Below are 18998 nucleotides of genomic sequence, written 5' to 3'. Positions count from 1 at the left end.
GTCATCGTTTAACACTTCATAATGCCGTTCGGGATGACTTTTTGCGAAGTCTGATGTCACTCTGTAAAATAATGAAACACAGATGAACAACCGTTCTGAGTCACGTTTTTTTGCATTTACTCATATAATATGTACGCATATTATTATGAAACCAGAAAAGGCGAATATCACATCCTTTTAATGATATAATCAATATTTACTTGCAGTCAATTTTATGTTCGTAACCCAATATCCATGAAGCACGAGGCATTTGTATTGAATTGTTGTGGTCTGATGAAGAAAAGTGGTTTCAAGAAAATCTGTTAGTGGCACAGCGTTAAATGTAAACATAACGAACCGGGTTGTGGTTCCGTTGTCGTGTCGCGGACTCACGAATAAGAAGTCCGAGGTTCGAACAACGATAAACCCCATTTTCTAGCACAGTTATTTACGACTAGGTAGTTGAAAGTTGTGAATGTTCCCAAAAATTCAAAAAGTCTGCAATACAGATAATATTTTTTAATCTAAATGTGTTGCAATATGGAAGTCTAATATGGAAGTTGAGGTTCGAACTGTCTGTAGGGTCGCAGTGAGTCACATCTTGCTGGAGGATGCGATTCTATAAAATAAAAATGCTGCAAACGCCCAGTTGCATTCCATCGGCACCACCACTGACTAGTCCAACTCGTTAGCGTCCACGTCGCGAACCCAATGGGATCACACTCATAGCGGCGTGATCACAGCAGATAACGAGAGGATGAAAGGCGAGTTTTTGGCGCCTCAAAACCAAAACCAACCGGCCAAGGGAAGGTAACCCCGACAGAAAAACCCACCTGAGAAGGCAGCGGGAAACCACTCTGGTCATCACTGCGGCGAGTATATCAATAAGCAGTCGTCCTGGCTGCGAAATATTAAGTAGCGCAGGACAGATACATACATACGCTTTCGCTGAAGTGATCGCCAACGTCGGGGGGACCCGGCAAGGCACTAGAGGAAGAAGATGGAAGTCTAAGCATTTACAGGGCTTATAAACTGTCATTGTCTGATTGAAGTGGCCTATGTTTAAACATCCACATTTCCTCAACTCTTCTATCTGTTGATTTTTGTGAATTAAAGGAGCTGAAACCTTTATCACGTGGGTGAGATTCATCCGGCTGAACCAAATCACCTACTAAGCAACGCCTGAAAAAAAAAATCAAATTTTTATACTTCTTTTACCAGGTAGTAATTCAACAATGTTTGAGCATGTCCAAATGCTTGCAGACTGGCTGGATTTCCTCTTGAAAATGTTTTCCCTCTCTGTTGAAATAAATTTAAATATGAATAACTTCCTAGGGAGGAAATTCAGCCAATCTGCAAGCATTTGGACATACTCAAACATTGATGGTTAAGTATGTCCAAATGTTCGTAGACAGGCTGGATTTCCTCCCTAGGTAGTTATTTAGATTAAATTTGTCGCAACTGAGAGGGAAAACATTTTGAGAAGGGAATGTGGAAGTCTAGGCATTTACAGGGCTTATAATCTGTCATTGGATGGATTAAGTGGCCACTTTACACTTACATCAAATTTAGATCTCAATAACTCCCCAGGGAGGAAATCCAACCTGTCTACAAACATTTGGACATACTCAAACATTGTTAATATTTATTTTATTTAGTAAAAAAATACATATCAGATTTTGGTCCCTTAATCGTTATGTGAACGTAGGCGTTATGTCACAATTTTTTTAATATTTTTTTTTCATTAATAAAAGTTTAAGTATAGTTCCTTCACATAAAACCATCTGCATCTTACAAGAAGTAGCAGAAATCAGAGTTTGGTAGTGGATGACGGTGTTATGTTATCAAATTATCGTCATCACCAACCCCTTTCCGCACCCGGTGGTACATAAAACACTGCATTGGTAAAACAAATCCAGCATAGTACGGTAATCTGTTACATGAAGGTAAGATGATCAGTCTTACGCTCCAGGTGCCAGTTCAGAAACAATTAAATACTGCCGTTCCAAAAACCTTTAAAATCAATATTTCACGTCACCCTAAGAAAAATGGAGCCCAGGACCTCAAGAATGGTAGGCGAATGCGTCAAACGAGACGGACTTATTTCCACTCGATTTTCTTATTCAGGACTGTTACCTGATAGCAGCTATCGAATAGAAAACACTCATACAGGATCCTGGTTCTATTTCAGACACGTAACTGTATTCTTCATCCGCATGGATACAAGGAATCAAGTTATACCTAATAAAAATAAATGAAGGCGTTGTGGGACCTTCATTCTTACTGGAGTATTTATGTTTTGCAAGTAAATCTTTGATAAATAAGACTTTTGAACTTTTTCAAAGATGGTAAATAGTAATTATATTTATTTATTCATGCATTTAATATATACCGTTTTTTGTTCACTTTGCCCAGCTGTATGAAACAGTACTTATGATTTTCTTGTTGTACTCTACTATTATTTGATTATTAATTACTGTATTATTATTACTGTTGAATGTTTTATTATTTAAACATTCTTAGGTTAATTTATTAAATACAGTGGTGCCTCACACAACGAACTTAATTCGTTCCAGGAGCAAGTTCGTTATGCGAAAAGTTCGTTATGTGAAACGCGTTTTCCCATAACAATACATGTTAAAAAAAATAATTCGTTCTGTAGCATAAAATATGGTAAGATGACATAAAAAAAAGATAATTTTTTTGTTATTATTTTTATTTAGATACATCTAAAAACATAATGAAAAAAACACACATTTTTTAATTTTAAGAAATAATCGAATCTTGCACATCTTCATCCATTTTCCGCTTTTTGGCCGATGGTGCAGTGAAAAACCTGTCCAAAGTCGTTTGTTTCTCTCTTTTCTTCAACATCTGCCGGAAATAACGGACAAGAGTATCGGAGTACAGGTCGTTGATCCTGTTTGCTTCAGCGGAATCCGGATAGTGGGCATTGGTAAACTCCTGAACTGCTTTCCATTTGACCAGGATGTTCTTGATGTCAGCAGTTGGAATTGGTTGATTGTTTGATTGTTGCTCCTCGTTATCAGATGACGCTTCCCTTTGAGCATTGTCCTGTTGTTGGGCCAGAAGTGTTTGGAGCTCTTCAGTTGTCAGCTCTTCTTTGTGTTCCTCAATAAGCTCCTCTACATCCTCTTCAACGATTGCTGCGACACGTGCGTAAGTTAAGCGTACTGCTCAGTGACTAACGACTGCCTGCGCGGAAGGATGCAATAAATCGGCAGTGATCGTGTGAAGTGGGCGACTTCGTTGTGTGAAGCGAAGTTCGTTGTGTGAAGCGAAGTTCGTTGTATGAATCGTGAAATGAACGAAAAGGAAGTTCGTTGTGTGCAGCGTTCGCTGTGCGAGGCGTTCGTTATGCGAGGCACCACTGTATAAATCTTGTATAATTTTTAGGTTTAATTTTTAAAAAATAAATATTGGGTATAAGAAAATTTATGTTTTAAAAAATATATATATATTAGGCCAAATATGTTAGTATTATAAATGTTTGCAAAAGGCAGATTTGCTGTTTATGTTAATAAAATAAATAAAAACGCAACTGTTATTTTACTTTAGTATTTTTAACGAACTAATAGTGTAATAATTCATTTAAAAAAAAACTAACTCTAAGACCACGACGTTCTATATAATTAAATCATCTCCTTGTTCATGCATTATTTAACGTCAATTGTTTATACTCTAAGATTATTAATCAACTTCAAAAAACGTAATGCATGTAATTAAAATAAATTACAAGCTAGAAACGTGTATGGGTAAATACATTTTTCTTGTGTTTATTGGGTTGTCGGTCAATATGTACCGTTACACATGGTAATGTTAGCAAACTCACTGATCTTCGGGTCATATTATACATATATATATATATCTATAGAACTGTATATTTTATACTTATACGTACATTCCCGTTATGTAAGTCCCTAAGATTATTTTACTAGGAGAAAATAAAATGAAAAAAACGCTTTCAACAACAACGATCTACATTAAATAGACACGTTACAAGCGCGCACCAATAGGCCCTGGGCCCCACTGTGGGTTGCCCAAATGTGCTCCTCATGGGTCATGGGCCAGGAAGCAGAGTGTAATGCTCTGGCAAAAAGTACCTGGTCAGCACCACGCGAAGCAGCCGATAAAAGTGTACTCGCAAAGGTTTGATTTCGAGGGCACTGCAGATTGAACAAACAACTTGCTAGCAGGAACCTTTCTGAGACTTCTAGATGTAGGTTCTGCAGTACAGATGAGAAACGCCTACACACATTGTACATATGTGAATGTGATGCTTTATAGCATGGAAGAAGACGCATCCTCGGGGGACCACTGGTTAAACCTGAGAATATTAAAGGGCTCGCCCCTTACGTAATAGCCCGATACTTGCCCGATGCGGAAAAACATCGCTTTGTTCCATGTATCCGAAGGGGTTTTCCGGAGCAGGATTCTCCTACTACTTTGACATGAGTCTCTATCATGTATTTTTTTTTTTATAATATGTACGTATTGAATATATGTTTGTAATGTAAATGTTATATTTAAATTAATTAATTGAATTGAATTGAATTTACGGATCTGGGCTTGGAGGAAGAGATTTGGCAAAATGAGAACTCTCGCCTTCCCCACAGTAGCTAGACTCTTTAAAGACCTAGGCCGCGATTGTGAACGCTATCGTCATCGGTACATATCGAAACGCTATAAACTAACATCGATATTTATGAACGAAAGTGTGTATAACTGTATGAAAACTCAAAGTATCTTCGTCGATAACCTGTAATTGAACATCCATAGAAAAAAATGTAAATATATTATATTTTTTATACAGAAAACTTAATTTTACTTAGTAGATAAATTGAAGATAAATTTTAACTTCCAATTAGAATGCGTACCCTGGACTTGGAGGGCGAGTATATTAATTCACGGGGACCCGTCACAATAGATCTTCACAGAAGCACTCCCTCCACATACCCAAAAACCGTTTTAAAGACCGTGGTTTTAATTGAATTAAAAATCTATAGTTTTCAGTGCCTGTGCCACTGGCCTTTGGCAATTTATATGGAGGGTTTATGTCGGATGTTATCATTTTTTCACATTGCAAATACAAATGGTAGCAAAACTGTGTTTACTAGTTTTAAATAGTTTAAAAAAATCAATTTTCAATAGGTATTTTTTCTAAATTTAATAACAACTAATATATTGCATTTCAATTCGTGGGTAATTGCCTTCCTTGTCTTCATTCCCTAACGGACATTCGTCGTGATTGAACGTGACGCTACGAAGAATAATGCCGCCATGTGTAATGAGAAAATACTTAAACCATACTGTGGGCCTTACTCATAAACTCGGCGTAAAGTTACGCCTAAGTATAGTAGTATAATTCGGACGGGAATACCATCCTTATTATAGTGGTAGAATAAGAATGGTATTCTCATCCGAATTATACCACTATACTCAAGTGTAACTTTATGCCAAGTTTACGTGTAAGGCCCTATCACTATGAAAGACAGTGAGTGATACAGACAATTTAATTCTTAATTACAAATAAATTTAGCCGAAAAATATGCAGCTGCTTATCCTTTTTCATTGATTGATTCTCACATAATTCATACAATTGTTGTATGCTAAATAATATAACTAACGTGCGGCCAATTGAATGAGCAATTCATTTGGCGACAATAGGATGCACCACGAAGCGGCAATGTGCCTATTGTACACAATGGCAGCAAAGAAATGGTGAAATAAAGCTTCAGATACCTGCACAAACAATATGTTAAGCAACTTTCTACGACGCCTCATGAGTTGAGTGAATTAATTAATTAATTGTTGTGCAAGGCGGATTGTCATTATTTCTGTCTCGCCACTAAACAAGCGGTATTGTGTGATTCGTGTGAGCTGACGATAAAAAACATTAAACGGTATTTTATTGGGGATTTGTTTCCGACATTAAAAGTTGTGCGACTCGAAGTACGCAGACGATGCGGTTCTTCTTAAAAAGTCCAATGGTGATATTTAGAAAATTGTCGACAGACCGGAAGAAAACTCCGCTCGTCTGGGTCCTGAATAGCAATACCAAAAAGACCCAGATTATGTGCCACAAATTAATCCTGTCCTGACCCTGATCACCCTTTTTATAATAATTACAATGGACAGAGGATCGATAAATTTTACGGCTTTAAATACTTGATTAAAAATGTAAGTTAACACTGCAATATTTAACTGTTTATGGACTGGCACCTGAAGCGTAAGACTGATCACCAGGTGATCGAAATACATTTCATTTGGTGTACCCAATGTAGTGCCCTATATATTAATGTGCGCGAATAAAGAATTTTTGAATTTTGGTTATCAATCCATATTATACGGGTGTTCTTTAAACCCTGTCACATCCGAAACCACGATGATCAGTATGGGCAAGAAGACATAATAGCATATTTTTAAAAAAAATTTGGAACAAAGTTTTTTTTTTAATATTTAAAAAAACAAATGGTTGCTTACTTCTGCAGGGGAGAAGTGAGGGGAGCGCGGCGCAGTGTCAAACTCCCCACTTCTCCTCCTCGTTTCACCCCTGCAGAAGTAAGCAACTATTTGCTTTTTGTGATGTTTTATTTTTTCAAATTTTATTCGTTCTAAAAAAATATTTTAATGTGCCAATATGTCTTCTTGCTCATACTGATCACCGTGGTTTCGGATGTGACAGGGTTTTAAGAATACCCAGTATAAGATAGCTTCTATTGCCCCATATTTTAATCACATATCTACATCTCATACCTTTTTGTGATTAATTATGTTATAATGGTTGATATACTTATTTTATTTCTTTTGAAAATTACCTCAAGGGCATTAGGTGTATTGAAAAGTGTACCTGTTCTGCACGGAGTCCCTGTATAAAACTAGATATATAGAGAAATATTAAAATATATCTTCGCATTTTTATCTTTGATTCTTTCAACCTTCTCGCTCGCAAGCGAGTGCTTTTCATCTGTGACTGTCACTAAGTTGATTTAGAATGGACCACCTACCTAAATGATGCGGGCATAGCATATAATTTGGTTTGATTAGGCGCTGACTCAAACATTGAAAGAAAAATATACGTGAATCACCGCTGAACATTGGCCGTTGAATTCGGGGGATTTAGAACACTATTTCCGCGTCATAAACACCTGAAGATTTCCAAATCTCTCCATTCATTTTAGCGTTCACTGTCATTGCTCTTCAAACGGCCCGTGCCGCGCGTTAGAAATTTCGCGGCATAGATACCCTGAGAACATCTTAACACTATCTCGGTAATGCCTACATGACGTGCATTGTTCGATTATTATTGCATTGTGTAAAAATACCCTAACAGTTTTAATAATTAATACTGCAAATTAAAATGAAATCAACATTCTTATCAACTGTTCAAAGGATGTAACGCAAAGACGTTCTTTAACAGTCCTTGGCAAAGATTAGATATGTACACCTACTTCCATACATTTCGTCATAAACGCCCTTCGGTTACCTACGTAAGAATAAAACATGTGTCAGAAAATCTTATTGAAGATATGACCCAATTAATATTGTGCTATCCTATTTTAAACAAATATTTTAATCAAGATCTGCGCGCGCATCCCACGCCTGTGATACTGTTAAATATCAACTTCAACTGTCAACGCGTATTTGTTGTTGCTTGTGTCACTTTATTTATCCTCGATCTATGTTTCACTGCACTTTTTCCCTTCACGTTTGCCCTTCTTTTCTGGAAATACTTTTCAGTAAAGTTCGCGATCCATGTTTTAGAAACTAACTGCTACTAAATGCTGGGTTTCATTTTAAAAATTTCCAAACCCATTTTTAAAAAAAATACATTGAAGACTCTATACTACACTTTTGTACGCAGTAATTTGGGGTTTGCATCAGTTATGTGGAATGTGGAGCCCACAATACATAACATATGTTGAAAGCGTTGAAAATGTTCGATGGAAACTTTTAAAATACCTTAATTATCAAAACAATAAAACGCTTTGTACCTACAGCCAATCTACTAATCAAAACAGATTTTTACGCTTGAAAATAGACGCATTATATCTGAATTATGCTATTTATGTAAATTATTAAATAATAAAGTAGACTCTTCAAACCTACTCTCCAAAATTTATTTTAATGTCCCCTTTCGCGTGACACGAAATAAATATTTATTCCATCTGCCAGTCTGTAGCACTAACTATGCACAACACGTTTTCCTCTGTCGTTCTTGTTCAAATTATTATTTTTTTTTTCATTAATTGATATATTTAACATGCTCCTTAATTTATTTAAAAATAAACTACGACTATTCTATCTTACTGCGATACACCCCACTTGCTTTTTAATTATGCACACGCTTACACACACCTGAACACTTACTCTAATGCAAATACACACAAACACTAAACCATATCTTTATTATGTAATTTAATCATTATTGACTGTATGTTTGTATAAAATAAATCAATATTTGCATTACCATGATCATAAGAAACCCTTACGCATCGACCAAGAAGCGGCTTCGTTCCATCTATCATACATTTTATATTCTAATAATTTAACAAGTATGTAATCAAAAACAGAAACCAATCGCTCCAATATAATTAGCTTATATAATAATTATTATTCATCAACACTTTTACTTCGCTCTATCTCTGACACGTAATTATAAGATGTAAAAATGCAAAGTACTCGAGGAGGTGAGCAATGAACACTTTCTTGATATTTTTTTTTATTATTGTTCTCAATAGAAAGTTGTTCAAATTTCTCGCAATTATTCCAACATGGAGTAATTATCATTTTCTTCGTTCGAACATATAAATTCTCATCATTATTTTGGCACATTAAGCGGAGATGTGCATTTAAGTAAAATATCAACTGTAAAATTTATTAAATTATAAAATTATATAAACATAATTTGTATTTCTGTACCCATACCTTAATAGAAATACGAATCTAGAACCTACACATATTATATATTACATAAAATAACTTCTTGAATATCTGTTGAAATAACTAAAATACCAACATTTACATAAGTAGTAAATTTTTTTTTTAAATATTTCAAATCTATGTGTGATTTTTTCGATTTTCGTGGATAAAATCTACTACTAAATAGAAAATTATAGCTTTAATTTTTTTTTTATTATTGTTAAATAATATAAGACGTTAGTCCACTATATTTGAAGTCAGGGATGGGAGTCTCATAGTAAGTGCTGATTGAAGTATTTTATTTTACTTACAAAAAGTACGATAAAATTAACGAAAATAGTTATAAATTGAACAAACAACAAACAAACCATCACGCCGTTTCCCCGTAGGGATAAGCAGAGAAGATAGAACGCCATATCACTCTACCTTGGCATACAGACCTCGCTTCCTCTACATTCATACATCTTCTCATGCACGCACGCCGATTATTCCTACTTTTGACATGTCCATCTTCAAGTATTTGATGGACTTGATCGTGCCATGTCTTTCTCGTTTTCTGCATCCATCGACATTCGCATCGTAGATCCTTTTAGCCGTTCTTTCGCTGTCCATTCGCTCTACGTGTCCAAACCAACGCAGCAGCTGTCGATAATGCATGTCTCAGCCTTACACACTTCACGGATTTCGACATCTGTGCATCTATCATACTTCGTTTTACCACACATTCGGCCTGAGGGATCGCATTTCGACAGCATTTAACCTATCTAATTGAACAACGAAATTATAATTATGTTAACGAAAAAATCAAGGCTTTTTCTACGGCCGCGAGAGCGTTTGGAATAGCAGCCCGGGCTGGTATTATGAACCTACTTGTAGCGCGTATATAGTACGTAAATACGCGCTATGCCACGCTATAAATGCGTTCATAATACCAGCACTGAGTATGAACAACGCAGAAATTAGAAACCGCGAGGAAATGAGTTTGAAAGGGTGAAACCATATATTTTTAGGCTTAAAATAATTAGTCGCGTATTTTTTTTATTACGTTTTTACGCAATTGCCAAAATGGATAACAGATCTCGTGGATTTGATAACCAAGATATTTAATTTTCAAATGTTGATGTTTTGCGATTATGTATTCCGTTACTTATATTTCTTGAATTACTCCGAGTAAATTAATGGGTATAATACAAAACTTGTTCTTGAATCTATTCACCTAATTCTGTATTAATCCACTATTTAACCTTATCCCCGCCTCTTGCCCCTCAATACTTCCGCGAAGTGTAAACGGTATTTTCCGTTAGTACAAACCTTGATGGCGATCTAGGTCTGCAATTACCTACAATTCTCTCTAGATAAAATTAAGTGATTATTTTGTTTTTATTTCAGTTTCAAGTCCGATGCTAAAGACATTTTGTTTTATTTTGTTACAGAATGCTGGATCACTAGTACCTAAGAAGACCCGGGGTAAGATGTCGACCGTTTGCCAAGGGTTCGTCCAGAATACGTGGAAAAAGGACTTCTGCTCGAACTGTTTCAAGTCGAAAGACGAACACAATAACGAAAAGAATGTCACCAAAAGCAGCAGTTACTTCGCAACTCCCTTTCAAAGTAAGACACCCAAATCTCCCAAGCCCACATCCAACCAAGGAATTCTGAAGGCCTCTCCCAAGAAGAAACAGAAGAGAGGAGTCTCGTTCCCGACCGAAGTCAGCCAAGTAATCGGTTTCGGCGGAGACGTTTGGTCCGACGATGAAGAATTTCAACTGTCGGAAGACACCGGGGAGGACGATTTCATAGCCGATTGCGAAGAAGAAAAGCAGTTAAAACTAATAACGAAATCTAACACCGATTTTAACACCGTAAAAGAAAATCTTCTTGGTTCTAATGGCGAAACTAAGAAGTCGTACACGTCCTTGTTGCTAGGAAGAATGCAAACGGATTCTGACGGCAAAAAGAAAACGTTGCTCGTTTCTGTTACGCCTTTCGGACACGAAAATACGAAAAATAACAAAAATAATTCAGCGAAATATTCGGAGAAAAAGAGCTCGCAAATTCCAAATCTCAATAAAAATAAAGAAAATCGAACCAACGATTATAAAACTAACATCATACTAACATCGTTTGTGAAAAATACAGAAACATCGTTGAATGGCAACGGTAAAAAAGATTCCGAATCCGCTCCCGAAGTTTTGGAAAAGACGCTTTTAGAAGAAATTTCTGAAACTTTGGAAAAAAATAGAATAACTTCTGTTAACAAAAAACCATCAGAGAATGATGAAGTTAAAAACAATAGTTACAATAATTTAATAAATGGGAAATCTGACGACAAAACAAAGGATCTTGAACAGAAGTCAGATAAAGCCATTGATATATTTGAATATAAAAAAAATAGCATCATCCGAAATAATCCAATCAAAAAAGATTGTGAAAAGCCAAAAGTTGCTGTTATGTCAAAAACTGAATTCACTTTCTGCAAAATTGACATAGAGCCAGCAAAGCCATCGGATAATCACGAACTAGATAACGAAGTTCTCACCAAAAATTATTCAGTGGATACAATTACTAAATCTATGGCGTCTGACGAGGATTCCACCAGTTCAAAAAGCGATTCTGATAATGACGATAGGTTATTCGTCGAAACTTGTAATCTTGTTAAACAATGTGAAGAGAGTGTAAAGATTCAAGTATTTTCAAAAAACAAAGATTCTGATTCTGATGATAAAACGAGTTCTGATATCTCATTAGAAGATATTAGAAAAGTTGACGGTCAATCAGATTCTTTACAAGACACATACGAAAATCATTATCAGCCCCAAATCCTAGATTTGCCACCAATTATACCTAAAATGAACCAAGATTCACTGTTCTCTATAGAAGCAAGCCGGGAATCTGCCGGTGAACCAGATGGAAGAGCTGATCCTGAGGAGTTGTCTGAACCTCCAGCTTTACCAAGGAGTCCACCTCCACAAGTTGATCCTCGGCCATCATTTCTTCACGGAATGTTTAAAGAAAGTACTATCATCAGACCAATCGTTCCTGAAAAACCTAAATTACCAATCAAGCCATTATCAGTAATGAAAAATTTATCTAAAAGGCCACAGGCAAATGTCCTTCCCCAACAACAAGTTATAATGCAACTGCAGCAAACATTAAATAATACAAACAGAAATTCAGCACTGGAGACTAAATCAGTAAAGGAAGATTTGCAGGAATTCAATTCTGAAATTGGTGATTGTAAAAGTTCTCCCATTTACGATGAAACCGAGTATGTCAAAGCTCCTCTTGAAAAACAGGATAGCAATTGTTCGGCTAATTTGACACCAAATAAAAGGAAAGCTCCCAAACCTCCACCACCAGGTACTAGTGAAGAATCTTTTGGTAATATATACCAAAGGAACCCATCAGCCAATTTGAAATCTGACTCCCCAGTTGTAAGAGAGAAAGAAAAAAGGGAAAGGGCTTCCTCCTGCAGCCCAAAGTTTAGGCAAGGAGTGAATCCAAACCCAATGGGTGGGCAAACTCAAACATTAGAAAAAGTTCCTGAACCAGTTCCCAGGAGGTCCATTTCTCTTTCCCATGACAATCTTATCGGAGATGATAAAAAGAAAGGAAAAATGAAGTTTTCCCTAAGAAAGTTACTGAGGATAGGATCATCAAAAGAATTAGATAAAAAAGATTTGCAAATCGCTTTCGATCATGGTTTGATACCTAAAAGAGAAGAAATGAATGATTTAACACCTCGTCCAAAACCAAGGCTGGTTATAATACACCCTTTGGAATTAAATGGTTCTTCTGTTGAAGTTCTCAAAAGTACCAACGACCTTCATTGCATTGGGAAAGGACATAATGACAATATTTCAATATCGGAAGGTTCAACATACAGTGGAAGTTCAGGAGGCGACACTGAAGATTTAATTTATAAAGAGCCAAGTAACAAACCTCAACCTCCTCCCAGGAAATCTTCTGATGATGGATATACATCCGTTGATGGATGCCCAACTAAACCAGCGCGACCTCCTCCTCCGAAATCTGCTATGCTGTTAAAGCAGCAAAAGCAGCCGTCCTGGTCGACCCCACCTTCTAGACCAGCTGATAATGTTTATGCAAATTTGGGTAAGTTTAAAAAATATTTCGCCATTCAAGTTAATATTGCTTATCATTTTATTTTTCTCAAATTTTATTCATAAATTTAATATTGTGTGCACTTATTGATAATTTTATTATTTTACAGGAGAAGTTCGCTCTGCCATTGCTCCTCGTAAACCTGAAAGGACAGCAAGTATGAGGGAGAGAGAAGCGCAATTAGAGTTACCCAAAAAAAGGATGCCATCTTCAGAAGACAGTGACGGAGATATAGATATCAGTTCAACCAAATCAGAAGTAACAACCTCTTCAGGAAATGAAACATCGAACCACAGTTATGACGATGTCTATGGCTCTGAAAAATATGAATTGGAAAACAATAACTACAGTAATGATCACAAGAGGATTGGAAGCGACAGTGATTATGAGTTTGTTAGTAACTGCTCAAGTACACCACAAAATGTGAATTCCGCTAAATCAACTTCACTCGCTGCGGGTCTTAACCGATCATCAGTAAAGCCTTATGTACCATCATACAGAAATAGCGATTGTGGAATTAAAAAGAATTCCGATTATACAAAATTAAACAATTTCCCAAGGTCTACTTCTCTTCAGTATTATGGAAGCGAAACAGAGTCTGAAATATACTCGCCATATAGTTTCTACAGCTGCCATGAAATTAGTGAAAATGAAAACAACGGTGAATTTAACAACAATATTCCAATGAACAACACGACTAATAAATTAAGGGTAAGGAAAGGAAGGAGTGTTGTTCACAAAAACTTGGAAGATAATTATGGTGCTGTTGTTATTGCTAATCACGAAGCTTTGGCTCAGGTGCTTGAGCAGGTAAATATACTATCACAAAACTACTTGCACTCTTAACTGTTATTTATTATTCCTTCTTGCTTTAGCCACATGATCTGAAATGCATGCTATTTATGTATTAGACTCTTCAATTTTACACTTGCATGGACTCTTTGGAAGGCATATTTTATGAATGTCACTCTGCACTGTAAATGATTTACATATACATTTTTATACCCTGCACTTAATTCATATTCATAAGATTTTTTAAATCCTGTAAACCATTAAAGTAAATCAATTGTTTTTTTTTTAAATTGATGACACACTAGCAAAAATATTTGCTATGAACAATATGAAATAGCTGTACATACGGTATACTGTTAGACCGTTTACTTTACTAATAACATTTAAAATAAATCACTGGAGCAACAAGTTAAATATATAAAATATTGTTTATGCATCCAATAATATTTTATAATGATAAATGGTTATTAGATATCATAAGTGCATTCTTTTGGAATGTATATTGTCACATTATACCTTTGCATTTTAAAATTCCTAAAGATACACACAGAAACTAAAGAAGCCATACTTTGATTACCCACTACCTCTAAACTAATTACATAAAATAAAGACCCAATGCTATAACAATTTTTATTCTTTGAGGTGAGTGTCAGTGCTAAACAAGCTCCTGACGTCACTGCAATCTGGAAAGATCTATTGTGACGGGTCCCCGTAAATAGTTCTCGCCTTCCAAGTCCAGGTGTTTAAAGAGCCTGGCTACTGAGTGGAGGGCGAGAGTTCTCACTTAGCTAAATCTCCCCCTTCAAGCCCCGATCCATTAAGTATCTGGCCATTAGGTAGGGGGCGAGCTCTTTAACATCCTCAGGTTTAACCAGTTGTCCCCCGAGGATGCAGATTCTTTTGGCTATGAGGCTATACCCGTGCTATAAAATTACAAAAGTAAGATTACATTTTTATATTAAATATGATTAATATTATTTAAAGGTTCAACAAAGTGCCATTATGCAACCATCGCTGAGAGGATTAAAGACTTGCACCAACTTAAGATGGAGTGACTTCACAATAACTTCTACATCCCTGAAGAGCCCGGGGTACTTGAGAGTTGGTAAAAGAGTTTTCCACTCGGCCGTGTGGAACTCCAACTCAGCAACCGGGGCAGTAAATGTAACACTAATGCTGCATAAAGAACAGATGGCTTCTCAACTTGTTTCTCAGCAAATAGGTCAACCGCAAGCCATGTTCTTGAATGCTGTCACCGAGTTTTGTGACTTGGTACCGATGCAACAATTCGGAGAGGAGGGAGATCAGCTTGTCCAAGGTAACTTTATTGAATTTTTAATAGATCCAGATGATAATATAATAACTCCTACAACAAATAAATTATCAAGTTTAAAAAGCACAATCAATGTTTGGATTGAAAATTCACTTAAAATCTTATTTTCTAGAAGGTACTCCATATAAAATTACAATATTATTTTTTATATTACTTTAAGCCTATACGAGATTATCTTAATAATTTGATGTAGGTACCTATAGTAGATTTAGGAGTTAGTGCAAACCAGTTTTAACCTTTTGTTTTGCGATAAGCTAATAATTTTTATATTTGTACTTTGCAGCAACTGTCGTTGTGTTAGCGCGAACTCAGGTGGACACAATTCAGACATTCGGAGAGTACTTACAGAGCAAGAGTCAGTCCAGTCCATGCAACACCTTACAGAGAAATGGAACAAACAAAGAATTTCCACTTGCTTCAGAAAGACAACACGAAGCCACATTTACAATGCTGCAATTGATCAATGGACTAAAGTGTCTCCAAGCCAGAGGTCTGGAAGAAGTTCCCGCATCACTGTCTTCCTTCGTTGTCAGTCGAGACCAGACCATGGGAAAGAGCCAACAAAATGGTTCCTGCAATCTTTCCGACACCGGCTCCGAAGATGGACCTCCATCTATTCAAATGCCAAAGGCTAACAGCTATGGAAGACTCTGCATATTGCAAGGGTGAGTCTTCGAGAGTTGTATTTTTGAAGAGTAAACATAAAATTTAGAGAAAATATTGCATGTATGATAGTTACAAGGTGTGGAATACCAGTCTTTTAGCCAACTGTAACGGGACTATGGCACCATTTTTTGGTGCTGAAATGGGAACTTTATATTAAGAGGATGTTCGATGGCAGACTAGTGTGATAAATAGGTATTTGAACATAGTTTTTGTGTCACTCGCTCGCAAATGCCACCCCAATATTGTGCAAAAAGACAACTGCACGTCGGACTGATTATGCCTAGCTAAAATCGAGGTCTCTTATTCCTGATTTGCGCACCGCAAAACTTAAGCTAAATTTTTTTTAAAGAAAGAGTATCGGAATGAAATTTTATGTATCAGTATCATTTACTTTTTTCTAAAATTTATATTTGTATTTAAATTAATTAATTAATTATAATAATTTATATTTATATTTGTATACTGTATGTTCAATGACGGCATATAAAACTGGGCACTTTTAAGGGTTTTTGAATAGTCCTAGCTCCTATAAGAAACTATTTATTAAAAGAACAAAACAATAGGAACATGCCAATGGTATATATCTATAGTGTGTAAAAAAACCATTACCTTTGTGTTATTTATTTATATATTTCGAATGAATGAGCATTTTTAAGGACATATTTATACATAGAAAATTATTATAAAGAAAAGTAGAAAGACACAATGGTATATAGTAGAATCTGTGGGAGTGGAAGCGGGAGAGAGGTGTTTATAATTGAATTTGATTCAGTGATCGTTTGAAAGAAGACAACTTGTTTTCAAAGAAATCAAGACTGGTATGTTAGTTAGCAGAATTAAGTATTCTGGGCATAGGGGAATGAAAACCATAGTTAGTTCTATGGTTATCGGTATGAAAGAGTATGTTTTGTCTGAGGTTTCTAGTTGGGATATTTAATTTTATTGAGCTCAGTAGTTCAGGTGCATCAAAGAGCGAGTTGAAAATTTTAAATAGGACTAGAAGATCTAATTTATTTCGACGGTCTTGAAGAGAATATGTTATAATCCAGGAAGAAAATACAGGAATACGCTGTAAGGCTGTAGTCTGATAAAAAGAACTGGAATCATACAATTTTAAAATAGTGTTTATCAAAATTGCACCATTTAATAATTTCTAAGGTATTTCTGATAAAAAATAAACTTTAAAGTTTTATATTACTAAAATACTACTGTTCGATCGGCAGATTACACCTCTAGATATTGTTAAATTAAACCTTCAATAATTGTTTTGAAAAATTGAAATAGTTTAGTTAAAACCCTTTTTTACACAATTTTGTTTTATTTTTATTGGCTTTTCTATCTAAGTATTATTTATTTTTTACTTTGTATTTTTAATGATGCTTTTTTGAAAGAACAGCGTTTTAAAATAGCAAAATAGTATGATGTTCTTAATCTTTATGAACCTTTATTTTGTCACAACAATGTGCAAATCATTCTATGTATGTGCACTGCAACATTTAATGAGCCACATGACCGCCCAACCATATTATAGCTTAGAGATAACACTGCTTCTCGGCCTTCCAAAATCATTATTCAGTGATAAATGTAATGTTATATATTTGGGTCTTGTTTTCATGCACTAAATTAGTACCTTATGCAAAGTTATATCCCCAATTTTGCACTTGTCGAGTAAATACATAATGCAGTGTTTTTCAACGTTTTTGAATACGTGACCCCCTTACTAGCAGAAAAGTATCCGGCGAAACCCCCCCAGGACGAATTTGGGGGGGAGGGGGATCACAGTCACGAGCAAGGAAAAAGTATGAAAAAATTAAGGTCCTAGAGCCAGATCTTAACCCTTTATAACTCAACTTCTTAAAAACAAAAAAATTCCAGGTGTTTTTGATAGTTTTCTGCAAATAATGAAACACATATTTTTTAAACAACATTTTGAGTTGGTCCAAATTTCTGTAGACAAGGACTGGATTCAACTCCCTAGGAAGCTGTTAATATTAACATATTACAACAGAGATGAAGAACATTTTAGAGAAGGTAATATAGAAGTCTAGGCATTTGCAGGGCTTATGACCTGTCATTGGCTGGTTTAAGTGGCCACTTTACACACTGTGTAACATTCACCATTCTGCCCATATTTGAACATCTATATTCCTTCAATTCTTTCATCTCTTAATGTTTTTGAAGTTAAAGAGCTGAAACCTTTATTTATGCGGGTGAGATTCGTCTGATTGAATTATATCACCTACATACTAGGCAAACGCCTGAAATTTTTATTTTTCAATTTTTATACTTCTTCATGGACCAGGTGGATTTATCAACAATATTTTGAGTTTGTCCAAATTTCTGTAGACAGGGACTGGATTTAACTCCCTAGGAAGCTGTTAATATTAACATATCACAACAGAGATGAAGAACATTTTAGAGAAGGTAATATAGAAGTCTAGGCATCTGCAGGGCTTATGACCTGTCATTGGCAGGTTTAAGTGGCCACTTTACACACTGTGTAACATTCACCTAGACTTCTATATTACCTTCTCTAAAATGTTCTTCATCTGTTGTAATATGTTAACATATTTTTTAGTTTTTCCAAATTTTAATAATAAAATTACAAAAGGAAGACAATAGGAGCAGCACCTCAAAGTATTCTCAATTGTCAAAGAAATATGCTTAAACAATTATTTCGTTTATTTTAACAAATCGTAAAATATGTACTAAATAGCACAGGTAAATATTTTTTTCTATTTTTTTAGATATTTCATATTTGAATCCTGTCCCTGTTAGCTTCACAACGGGTGAATCTCAAATGAACTTTCTAGCGACCAACATCACCATGTAATAATCTGTTTATGAGGAAATGTGCTTTAATTGCATTTAATGGTGTGTACCTGGGGCGTTGATTAAAAATAATTTGGCATTTATTTTGGATTCTGTAAGCACTGAAATGGTTTGTAACAGAACTGTCACATGATGCTATAAAGGGTTAAAAGATCTAGCGCTATCCCCCCCCCCCCCCCCCCCCGGATGCTAGCTTGCTTGTGACCGCGACCCCCTAGCAAAGCTTCGCAACCACGGGTTGAAAAACAGTGCCATAAGGCAACCTGAAAGATGTGTCAAGAATAGTAAGCTTATGATAATATCAACTGTTCTGTTGAGAAGAGCATAG

At 35.7% G+C, this 18998-nt stretch overlaps 1 protein-coding gene across 2 annotated transcripts in view; it reads left to right on the top strand.

Moving 5' to 3' along the window:
* Positions 1 to 18998, top strand: part of LOC148281960 (uncharacterized) — a 199012-nt gene that overhangs the window by 175196 nt on the left and 4818 nt on the right. For both annotated transcript variants that reach the window (XM_088225825.1, XM_088225826.1), the window contains 4 exons: positions 10356 to 13038; positions 13157 to 13857; positions 14824 to 15157; positions 15456 to 15837. In XM_088225825.1, coding sequence (XP_088081951.1) covers positions 10356 to 13038; positions 13157 to 13857; positions 14824 to 15157; positions 15456 to 15837 — 4100 coding nt within the window. The remainder of the gene's footprint in view (positions 1 to 10355; positions 13039 to 13156; positions 13858 to 14823; positions 15158 to 15455; positions 15838 to 18998) is intronic.

Source organism: Micrasema longulum, unplaced genomic scaffold (genome assembly GCF_059751315.1).
Source record: "Micrasema longulum isolate JH-2025_06_02 unplaced genomic scaffold, ASM5975131v1 h1tg000389l, whole genome shotgun sequence".
Taxonomy (NCBI): domain Eukaryota; kingdom Metazoa; phylum Arthropoda; class Insecta; order Trichoptera; family Brachycentridae; genus Micrasema; species Micrasema longulum.
This window is presented reverse-complemented; position numbering and strand designations above follow the sequence as displayed.